Source organism: Ammodytes marinus, assembly GCF_949987685.1.
Source record: "Ammodytes marinus genome assembly, chromosome: 20".
Taxonomy (NCBI): domain Eukaryota; kingdom Metazoa; phylum Chordata; class Actinopteri; order Uranoscopiformes; family Ammodytidae; genus Ammodytes; species Ammodytes marinus.
Genome location: NC_137224.1, coordinates 6141687 through 6153688, shown reverse-complemented (window position 1 = coordinate 6153688; position 12002 = coordinate 6141687). Strand labels below are relative to the sequence as shown.

Genomic DNA, 12002 nt, shown 5'->3' with positions numbered 1-12002 from the left:
CACACAGTTATTCAGAAGAACACACACACACACACACACACACACACACACACACACACACACACACACACACACACAGTTATTCAGAAAAACACCCACACTGGTTAACTTCGAATGAAACATTAGTAAGAATGACGATTTTAATGAACTGATTATGACTCTAGTTTTTCGAAGGAGTTATTTGGTTTCAATGTGATGGATCTGTCTGACATGGAAGCTTTGGCTGCTAGAAGAAGTTACCATGACTTTCACGTTCTGTGAGACGTTATGCCGTATTAAAGAATAGTATAAAAGAAAAAGTGATACAGTGGTGGGGCAGGACGTTTTATTGTTCACCTACAGTGGAGGAGAAGATTTTAGTAAATTCTTATTTTTTTTATGTTTCCAGACTTGAGAATCAGAGACCATCGGTGTATGAATGGGTGAATGTGGTAAGATATGTAAAGCGCTTTGGGGCTGAGAAAATCGGCTAGAAAGCGCTATATAAGTCAAGTCCATTTACCATTTACCATTTACCATTTACCCCAACACATTTCTTTGATCGTTAAACAAATTGCTGGTTGCTTTAGCACACAATGTTGCAGAGGAAATGTTGCATGTGATGTTTTACTTCCACTGTGTCTTCTCCTTTATGTGGGATGAAATCCTCCTTCTGTCTGAAAATCTTTTAAAACTATTAAGAAATGTCCTGATATAAAACTTTTATGGGCCATTTTTTCCAGCCGGTCAGAACCAAACATTTTCCACAATAACAACTTCTTTAGCTGAGGTTGCGTTTTTTATTCCCTTCAACCCGGAGCAAAGCGACCCAGGGATCACTTTGACCCGTCTCCATCTGCACACACACTTTAACTGTCACCCGCCGTGTGTAAACTAATCACGTCTGTGTGTCTCCAGGCAACAGACAGGAGTTCTCTGTGGCGGCGAGGCAGCGCATCATGGAGGTGGTGAACACGGCCCACGTGAGGCAGAGACTGACTAACCGCTGGGAGGACTCAGAGGATGAGGGGATGAGTGAGGCGGAGGAGGACACCTGGGTCTTTCCTCTGGTCCAGATGAAACCGCTAGGGATCCATGTGGACGAGCAGGTCACAAAGGTGAGGCGTGGGGGGAAGGAGCATAGTTTATAGGGATGGGACTGGGTTTATGCTGGGAGTATTGAGTTAGTGGAGCAAAGGGTGTCATATGGTGTATGGACTGTGGAGAACACTGAGGCAAATGTGACTTGTGATATTGGGCTGTATAAATAAAAACTGATTTGATTTCATTTGAGTCCACTCATCGGATATCGGATACCTATCCATGTACCAATCCACATTCCTTTTTGTTTAGAAATGTAATATGTTAACTATGAAAGAAAATTAAATTTTAAGACTATAAATATGTGATATAACAAGTCAAAACATGTGGGTTCAAATTAGTGGTGGGCCGTTATCGGCGTTAACGTGCTGCGTTAACGCCAGACTCTTATCGGCGATAAAAAAAAATATCGCCGTTAATCTCTTATTCCACCTCCTGTTCGGCTCAGGGAGCCAGTCATTTGTACAGTTCAGACTCGGCCGTAATGCTGCTGCACACACACACACACACACACACACACACACACACACACACACACACACACACACACACACACACACACACACACACACACACACACACACACACACACAGACACACACGCTGAGACGAGGGGCGAAGCTTCTCTCACACACCCGCCGCTCTCTCTCTCTCCATCACTTGCCCACGACACAATCGGGTATTGGAACGCAGGGTGGGTGTGTGTGGCCACCGGTCGCCACGTGACTATAAGTTTCCAAGTTTTAAACACTTCTATCTCTTCAACGTCAACGTCACCGTACCCGAATCCTAAATATCCCCATAGCAGACGCTATATTTCATCGGGGGGAAAACTTTGTTTTGCGCCACAGTTCGACTCGGCCGTAATGCTGCTGCACACACACACACACACACACACACACAGACACAGACAGGCACACACACACGCTGCATGGCAGAGACGAGGGGCGCTACCAAAAAGACGAGAGAAGCGGTTGGAGCAGTTGGAGAGTTTAGAGACACATGCGCGCACATTTATTTACATAAAATCGCAATCGCAGTCATTTGTGCAGTTATGTAAAATGTTTCACTAAGGAAAATGACAGGAAAAGTAACGCACAGTGACTTTGATGAGTAACTTTAATCTGATTACTGGTTTGGAGATAGTAACGCGTTAGATTACTCGTTACTGAAAAAAGAGGTCCGATGCCGGTAACGCGTTACTAAGTAACATCTTGTTGAACATTATTTATTTTCATCACCAATTATCATAGTAGAACAGCTTCCTCAAGCAGTTTGTGATGCATGTTGGAAACAGGAGATGAGCCCCTGGTCTGATGCGCCACCTGGCTTGAGAAACACGTTCTCAAAGACTTACTTTGAGTCATTATTTAGGAGCACACACATATTATGAATGAATTCAAATGAGCCATTTTAATCTAGATTAATCTAGATTAATTCCAAAATTAATCTAGATTAATCTAGATTAAAAAAATTAATCTATGCCCACCTCTAGTTCAAATACATTCAAACCTTTTTGTATTATTTTTGCTGTTTTTAAATGAGAATTGCTGGTTTGTGTAAGACTTTATAACCTTACACATAATATCTCCATCAGCAATTCTTCTAAATAATAATTGTGATATCGAACAGTATCCGTTTCGGCCAATATGAAAAACCTTGTGGATCGTAGCATCTTTGAAAATGTACAAACGGGCAAAAAAGGTTAAAATCAATATATAAAAGTTCTAAAAAGCAATTTTTCATCTTGTGTCTTGTTGCTTTCATACCTTTTTTTTAAGTAAAAAGTTTCATTAGATGGAGGTTCTTCATAGTCATCATGTGACTAATACCTATAATAAGTGACTGATAACCATGTGACTATTAAAGCATGAATAAATATTTGTCCGTTTATTCAGCCTTTGTTAGTCACATGTTCTGGGAATGAATCGCAATAAAACTTGATCCTCAGAGGAATGTATGAGATTCACTATAACAACAGAACAAACTGTGGTCTTACAAACGACCAGAGAGTTGAATCAACAGCGTCTCAGCACGCATCCCAACGAGAAGCTGACGACTGTAGTTTACAGTAAACAAGCTTTTCATGCATCAGAAAAGATTCCTGTAATAAAGTAGGGAAAAAAAATCAGGAAGAAGAGAAAATGAGTTTCTAGTTTTAAACCAGAAAATATATTCAATAATTTGTCTACTGAGTTGATCTATTGTAAAAAAAAAAAAAAATCAGACTTTTACCTTTAGACTTTTCGTAACACTGGTTTATAATAAGGAGAATAAACACTAATAAAGTGCTATTTTAAATATAAAAAGCACAGCTAATCAGCTAGGGTTGGACAATAGACAAATATATATAAAAATCCGGATTTTATGAATCTCTTATAGAACATACATTTTCTCATTTTGCAAACTCCAGTCAAGGAGTGCCAACTGATCATACAGTCATTAATAAAGGAAATCCGACGTGAGCAAACACGAGTATGGAAATAAATCACACTCCAGTATTAAACCGGATTTTATGGTATTGTTATGTTTACTGTTATCAAGGTAAATGTGACAAATTCTGCTGATGGATGGTCTCCATAATAATGCCTGTTTGTACAGTAGTAATAAAAACACAAATAAACAGCTCAGTTAATGGCATAGCAACCAGTTTATTTTTCACAGCGGTAATTAGAGACGCGGCTGTAAACAAGTTGTTTTTCTATATTTATTTATACAGACAGGAGATATACTCAGCACATACAACCTTTGATGGCAAGACTTAAAACAACCAGCAACATGCAAAGTAAAATAAATACATTCAAATACATAAATTATAGTTATAGAAAGAAAAAAAGTCAATATTATCCCTTTAAGGTGCTCCGAGGAACTTTTAGTTTGTGTTAATTCTTGCACCCCTTTGGACAAAAGCGGTAGTGTTTTTACTACGCCACCTGTATTTCCTGGGTGAGCGTACCCATGACAAAGGCATTAAGAAAAACTAAATAAAATTGTAATTATTTGCACTAATGGTCTCGTTTGCTGTTACATGTAATTTATGACCATCAGAGGAAAAATTTGACTGTTTCAGAAATAATTAAAAGTTCCTTGTAGCACCTTTTTTTTTTTAAGGAAAATATAGTAATAATATTTTAATGGACAGTGTTGAATCATCATCAACGCATCGTTTTGTCTTCACTCTAACCCTCCAGCGCCTGCTATCAGACGCGGGGCCGGACTCCACTGTGTTCCTCACATCGGGTTACTTCAACCTGACCCAGGCGTACATGCGTCTGGTGCTGGGGGCCGGGGCCAGCTACCACATCCTCACCGCCTCCCCAGAGGTCAACGGCTTCTTTGGGGCCAAAGGCGCGGCCGGAGCCATCCCCGAGGCCTACATCCACATCGCCAGAGGCTTCTATGACAAGGTGCTCCGTCTGGGCCAGCAGGAGAGGATACACCTGCACGAGTACCACCGGGCTCTGTGGACCTTCCACGCCAAAGGTGGGACTGGAGGAGGCAACAGCACACACACATAACTGAAGGATATTTAAAGATATGACATCTATTGCAGTATGTCCGTCCTGGGAGAGGGATCCCTTACTTTGTCGACTCTCCCTGAGATTTCTTCAATTTTTTTTTAATCCCGGTAAAGGGTTTTTACTGGGAGTTTTTTCTCAGCCGAGCTAAGGGTGTAAGGTCAGGGTGTCATATTGTATCATATTGTATGAAATGTAAAGCCCACTGAGACAAATGTATTTGTGATTTTGGGCTATACAAATAAAACTGATTTGATTTGATTCGATTTGAAAGGTTGAGTCAGTGATTCTGGAGTGTACTTGATTTTTGCTAAACTCAGTCAATATCTAATATAGGCTGTTTTTTAAAGCACACACACAGTATGGACCGCTAGTGTATTGTGAGAAGATTTTCACTGATTTTGACAAAAGGTGATTTTGACCACAAGCCTTTCCAGAATCACTGACTCCGCCTTTTAAATGCCATGTGATATCAAACAGTGGAAATATGTATGTATGTACTGTATAAACATACTTGGTTGAAAAAACATCAGGTTTTTACACATGAGAAGCAGGAAACTGAGATTTGGCAGCGGGGAGGTTTTGTTTTGCCCTGACCAGTGAATAGTGATTATCAGTAAACATACAGTAGAGGCTGTGGTGGAGCCTGCTGGAGTCGTTAACTTAAAGTCTTTCCAGCTCATTGTGAGAGTGAGGGAGTTGTTTTTCCTGGAAGTCCACTAACGAGCACCTGCACTGCTTCTGTTTTACTTGTGTTGTTTTTAGAGGATGAAGCTGTGCAGGAAGATTACGTCGACTTTCTTAATAACACACGCAAAACTGTGATTAATATACAGTTTATCTGATGAGTGGAAACACCCATCAATACGCTCAACACTACCAGATAATTATGGATCTTAGAATAAATCTGGTGCCAATTCGGAGGTTGAAATAAAATAAAATATATAAAAGTATTGCAGTTTAGTTCAGTTGTTTGTTATTTAGTCAAAATTGTATATGCCAAAAATGTAGAAATATGTGCTTTGATATCACCCCGTCCATTAGCATGCATTTTTGGTACCAAGTGAAACAAACTTAATAGCATGATATCATTTAAGAGTCGCTAACAAACGATAGCAAATGTTAAGTAAGCAGAATTAGTGCCTTGTGAAAACATTAGTAGGATAAACAGATAAATGACGTGCTCTATTTAGTATCTGGCTGGCTCTCAACCAATGGCAAACAGCCAGTCAGAGGCTGCAGGCTCCTACAAATATGTCCAAAACCAGAAACGCGTCCACAGTAACTTCAAAATCCCTTGTTTACCTTTTTCATTGCCACAGAAAAAAAGTGATAACGCAGAAAAATAGAAAAAAAATAGAAATATAAAAACTGTGTGAAGGGATGAAGGGACTGAAACATCCTTAAATAACATGGATAAACCTAAATCCCATATCGATTAATCAACTATTTTAAGACAACAGTAGTGGATGGATTTTCTTTTTTTTTTCAAAAATTCTGTCAATTTGAGCCACAAAATGTGGCCATTGTGTAGTGTATATTTCTGTTCAGCTTTTACTTTCTGTGGATTGATTTACGTGACTTATACTTTCAGCACTAATTCCCACATCAGTGTGGTTAACAAGAGGCTAGGCTCTAATCCAGGGCTCTTTGTCCAGACTAGTTTAGTTTGGCCCAGGGAAAATAAAAAAAACACTGGATTACTCTCGCCGTTCCCTGCTCTGCTGTTCCTCATGTGGTAACAGTGGTATTTAGCGTGAGAGCTGAGCGCTTGTACAGTCATTCTGTCGTAGCCTCAGGACAAGGATGCACACTCACTCTCTCACACACACACACACACACACACACACACACACACACAGTCAAACACTCACACACTCACTCACTCACTCACTCACTCACTCACTCACTCACTCACTCACTCACTCACTCACTCACTCACTCACTCACTCACTCACTCACTCACTCACTCACTCTCGCTCATTCTTTGGGGTTTTGGATCGGGGGATTTCTGCATGTGCTTCCTTTTTAGTTGTGGTGTGTCCTGACTGAAACGTCTCTCTCCTTACAGGTCTGTGGTATTACCTCCAGGGGCAGTCTCGGCCGTGCCTCACTCTGATTGGTTCCCCTAATTTCGGTTACCGCTCGGTTCACCGTGACCTGGAGGCCCAGATCGCCATAGTAACGGAGAACAAGGAACTGCAGAGCCAGCTGTATGAGGTAGGCGGAGTTTTTTTCTTTATTTTTTAGTTTTTTACGATTTTATTTATATATTTTTTTTTCTTTATTTTTATTTTTTCTTTAAGCGCAGTCCGAAATGATGATGAATGACTCTGTGTGACTGACTTCCACACCTGTGTTTTCAGGAGCAGCAGACGTTGTACCAGCGCTCCAGCGAGGTGTCGGGCTCCACGTTCGAGCAGCCAGACCGCCACGTCAAGCTGTGGGTGAAGCTGGTTACTCCCCTCATCAAGAACTTCTTCTGAGGGGCCCCCAGGTGGTTAACACAAACACACACTTAGTTGTACATACGTACTACACACACAAGAATAACTTTGGCTCATTAAAACTTCTTTTCTTTTCTACTGGAAGAAAAATAGTCCAAAAACATTAACCCTTTATTATGCACTTTTTCTAACTTTTTCAAATGTTTTCATCACGAAGAAATGATCTTCAAACTCTGCAGCATCCCCCGAGACTACAGAGGGTTTTAAGTTTTTTCGCTAATTATTTTGGTTGAGTCTTACAGCTCTCATCCACCAAAAGTAGTAGTAAAAAATAGATCCATATTGATGCATTTAAATTGCTTGTTTTATGTGACAAGAGTAAAAAGTCAACTATATTCACGTCAGCAGCTAGTGATCACATTTGAGAGGTATTTGAGCTTATAGTATTACCAAGTATTAGTCCAACTGATCATTTAATGGATAAAACCTTTATCTTCTAAAATACCTATGTGTTTACAGTTTGTTCACAACCAGTAATGATTAGAAACAAAAATTTGTCTGCACTCTTTGCCTGGTTGACAAAAAACCCACCTCTGGACAAAGTGTACTGCACAGTCTTACACACACACATACACACACACACACACACACACACACACACACACACACACACACACACACACACACACACACACACACACACACACACACACACACAGTAAAACAGGCTGTGGCTTCTTAAAAAATGCCTGCAGTCACTGTGGCGAGCCCCACAGCGCAGGTCCCGTCCTCGTGTTCCCAGCAGCCCAAATCAGTGAGGCGAGAGCGGGGACACAGAGTCGGCTGATTCACTGCTGTGAGTCAGCTCCGTGTTATGGAGCTGATCTGAACGCTGCGGTCTCTCTGTTACCGGGACGTCCTGTCAGGACTTGGCGAGGTGGAGTCACCCAGCCTGGAACACAGCCAACAGTGGAGATCTTAGCGTCATTCAGAAAAGAGATGTTAAAGCCTCTGGAAACCTTGTCTAAAAATAGTTAAAAAAAAAAATCATTATATATTTTCAGAGTTGGGTGTCTTAATAAGCTTTTCCAAAAATCTGATTGAAAACAAATAAAAGGAAGAAATGATAAAGAAAAGTTTTTTTTTACTGTCTACAGTCTAGACAGTTTGATAGGACTGTGTGGGTGTATCAAACCGTGTTCATGGCAACAGTCACTGTTTTTATAGAATGTTCGGGCAGATAACTGCCGTTCTTGATTCAAAATACTTAATGTGTCATAAGAACCAGAGCACAGCCCGCCTCATCTAAACCAAATTTCTGTGAAGTGTACTAAACTTGAAGGTGGAGTCAGTGATTTCTGGAGCACGCTTATTGTTAAAATCACTTTTTGTCAAAATCAGTGAATATCTCCTCGTGTGTGTGTGTGTGTGTGTGTGTGTGTGTGTGTGTGTGTGTGTGTGTGTGTGTGTGTGTGTGTGTGTGTGTGTGTGTGTGTGTGTGTGTGTGTGTGTGTGTGTGTGTGTGTGTGTGTGTGTGTGTGTGTGTGTGTGTGTGTGTGTGTGTGTGTGTGTGTGTGTGTGCTGAAAAAAATCCAGTGTTTATGTAAACTGGTATGTAAACAAAGGTGACCCATCGTAGAAAGCAGCTTGCTTGTTGACAGAGCCCTAGGCTGTGTATTAACACTGGATTTTTTTTTCTCTTCAGCTTACACTTTTGATTGATGAATGTGCCCAACTCTTTTCAGGCATATCATGCAACCAACTCCCCAAACTACATAGTGAGAAGGATTTTGTGGATTTAGGTTCACGGGCTTTTCGTTTTAGGGTTAGCGAGTAAAAGGAGAAACTTTTGAAGATCAGAGCAGCAGATTGACGGAATGATACTCAGCAAGTTTTTGTTTTGTTCTCCTAGTCACTCAGAACAGGAAATGTCCCCGGCTGGATTGTGACCGTAAATGGGTGGCGTCTTATCGTTACCTGGATTTGTGTTTGATTGATCTGCTGCCAGAAGCAAACAGTCGTAAGCAGATCTTCTTTCTGAGTACTGTTACATAAAATAAAAAAATGTGCACGCGGGAAACATGACAATGCTGTGCACTGAAAGACTTGTGTGGCCTATTGTTAGAAAATTGGCTTGTGGGAATCCTCTTGTTATTGACACAATGACGCCAGCACACACACAGACGCACGCACACGCACGCACGTACGCACGCACGCACGCACACACACACACACACACACACACACACACACACACACACACAGCTCCACCGTGGCCTCGGGCTTAAATGTCGCGTTGAACTTTAGACATATTTGTAAACATAATTATCTTGTCCTCCACCTTCAACCCACTGCAGTCAGTCTGAACAAACAGATGATTAGGCTCAAAGAGCTTCAAGATGCATTGGATTTCTGAATATAGTTTTCATTTGGTGCCTCAGTCAAAGAGCTGTTTTACTATTCAATTCTGATCCATTTCAAATGCACTGTTTTCATAGTTTTGGTTGAGAGAAGCGGAAGTTTCTGGTTGACGTTATCAAGATGAATCAAAACTGCTCGTCGATGGTGGAATAGCTTCGTCTTTTCACGTTAACTAACACAATAGCCTGCATTTCATATCACATACTCTTTCTTTTTCCGATACCACATACGGCAACTGCCCTTAAAAAGTATGTACTTTGCATGCAGCATGAATACAAATGGGAAACACTATAACATCTTTACTTTGACTTGCTCTTATATTTATCACAGTCCATAGCGCTGGTTGTTCTCTCTCGGCGGCTGAGTCGATTTGACAAGAGTATTGTGGGTCAGAACAGCTGTACAGTAGCTGGTTTTCACACTGCAGAATGTGACTGGATGTTATAGGACGTCCAGGTATTTTTGACATGTACTGGGACATCCTAAATCTTTTTACTGGCATACTAGACAGTATGGAAGACAGTATAGACATTGGAGAGCTCATTATGAATTTGAGGTGTGTGCATTTAATGGAGCTGAATGTGAGATATGTCATGTCATCTGAACTCGATAAACTTTTGTTTTCATATGTGGTCAGACAACTCCACCCTCACTCACTCATTGACTTTTTTGGGTGTGTGTTTTTTTTGTCTCGTACTATAATTTCTACCTGTAGATGTTGTTCAAAGATCAAGTTTCGCCGGCAATGTTCTGATACACGATATGGTGAATTATTCCACTAAATGGCTGCTTTCTTAAAGACTCAGTAGAGCATCACATGTGTATTCATCCACAAGAGAAAACAATTTACTCCTGTTTGCGAAACAGCTAAGTATCTTTCAGCTTTTATTTTCTGTTATATCAGTTGCAAACCCCAGCGTCGTGTTTGTTACTTTTTATTTATTGTTTCCTTATTCATCAGTCAAAATACTGATACTAATACTGATTTTGTGATATAGGAAGAAAAATGCACAAAAAATTATTAATATAAAGGGTCTGGCTGCTGGTCAAAATTAAAATGTGTATGTTATTAATGCAATAATGTTTATTAAAAGGGCAATAACAAACCAATACAGTAAAAAAAAAAAGTAAAAGCATTTTTTGACATTTTTTTCCCCCAATTTCTTTCGTCACATGTTTTCTACAAGTCATGCAGTGTTGTATTTTTAGGTTTTTCTACTTCCTGCTCAGCAACATTCATAGATAACGTAACCACCTGTTTCAGTGTTGTCCATTATTTTGTATCTGCCTGATTGCGATCTGTGCACTTTTTTCTCTTTTTGTTATTTCCTGAAAAGGACACAATAGCTTTGCAGCTATAAAAGGATTATAAAAAAAACCTGTACTTATCTGTAGAGTAGGAGGCCTATTGTTAGACAGTAGTGACAGCAGGTTGGAGCCTTTCCAAACGTGTTGAACAGCCTCTTGAGGGTCGTAGGGGTTAAAACATAGACTCATGAAGCCTGTTGTGATGGACACGCCTGCCCTCTAGCGGTGCTAGAACTGGGATTTCTCATTTTGGTTTTACACATTGGACTATCCCTGTGTGACAAATCACAGGTGTGCTGCAGATGACTGTGGGTTCTAAACAGTTATATACATCTTTAATGTGAGCAGAATAAAGCTTTATGTACCTTTTTTTTTTAATTCAATACACTTTTTTAGTTTCTTCATTTAAAAAAGCAAGGCAAATGTACTGTTTTTTAGAGTTAAATGATCATGTCTTTTTTTTCTATTAGTTTTTTTTTTCATTCTTTTATATATTACAGAAATAATACAAAGCCATCAAGGAACTATTGCACCTCCATCTATCATCTTTTTTTCTTTTCTTTTAATAATAATTTAGATTAGGATCTTTGAGGATTCTGTAAATATCTTCAAAACGTTGACAAGTGGCTTTTTGAAACATCAGCCTTCACATGATCCGCTCATACCAGACATTGTAGGAACAATGAGAAAGACGTTGAAAAAAATACTCAACAATTTTTTTTTATCTGTATTTTTCAACCAGCAGAATTTTCTTCAGCCCTGAGGAAGGAGGTCGTCTCTATGGAGGTCGGTACGCTCCTGCAGACACTCCGACTTCACCTTGGCTACAGCCCTCATCGTTGAATCTAACGCACAAACACACAGGGCCAGATGTATGTGGTGCATTCAAGGGGTGAAGATTTTTCTTTTTTTAAAGTCTGATTCTGTGATTTTTCTGCACTCTTATCTGTTACTCCGTTAGGTTATTTATATATATATATATATAAACACCCTGACGTCATCACACTGTGGATTTCTGGTTTTGCAGTATTATCTACCAGCATTTCAAAATAACTGCTTCTACCATTGTACATACATGTTTGCAGGTACATGTCGCATGTATATAATAGCAATAGAGACCCGGAGGTAAACAGATGGGCAATGGCGTAGAATTCCAGTCCATCGAGACGCCTTAATCTTTAACAGTTTTCATCTCTTCCAGTGAGTTTACAGCAGTAATCAAAGCTAA

At 40.0% G+C, this 12002-nt stretch overlaps 1 protein-coding gene across 2 annotated transcripts in view; it reads left to right on the top strand.

The window, feature by feature from the left end:
* The window catches only part of pgs1 (phosphatidylglycerophosphate synthase 1), a gene marked incomplete at its 5' end in the record, with an annotated part of 25012 nt that extends 13010 nt beyond the window's left edge, over window positions 1–12002 (top strand). Inside the window, 5 exons of one of the 2 annotated variants that reach the window (XM_080048678.1) lie at window positions 898–1097; window positions 4272–4563; window positions 6670–6818; window positions 6965–7095; window positions 11520–12002. In XM_080048678.1, the coding sequence (XP_079904804.1) occupies window positions 898–1097; window positions 4272–4563; window positions 6670–6818; window positions 6965–7084 (761 nt within the window). In that variant the 3' untranslated portion in view covers window positions 7085–7095; window positions 11520–12002. Of the gene's footprint in view, window positions 1–897; window positions 1098–4271; window positions 4564–6669; window positions 6819–6964; window positions 7096–11516 lie in introns of both variants that reach the window. The other variant, XM_080048679.1, reaches the window with a different exon arrangement.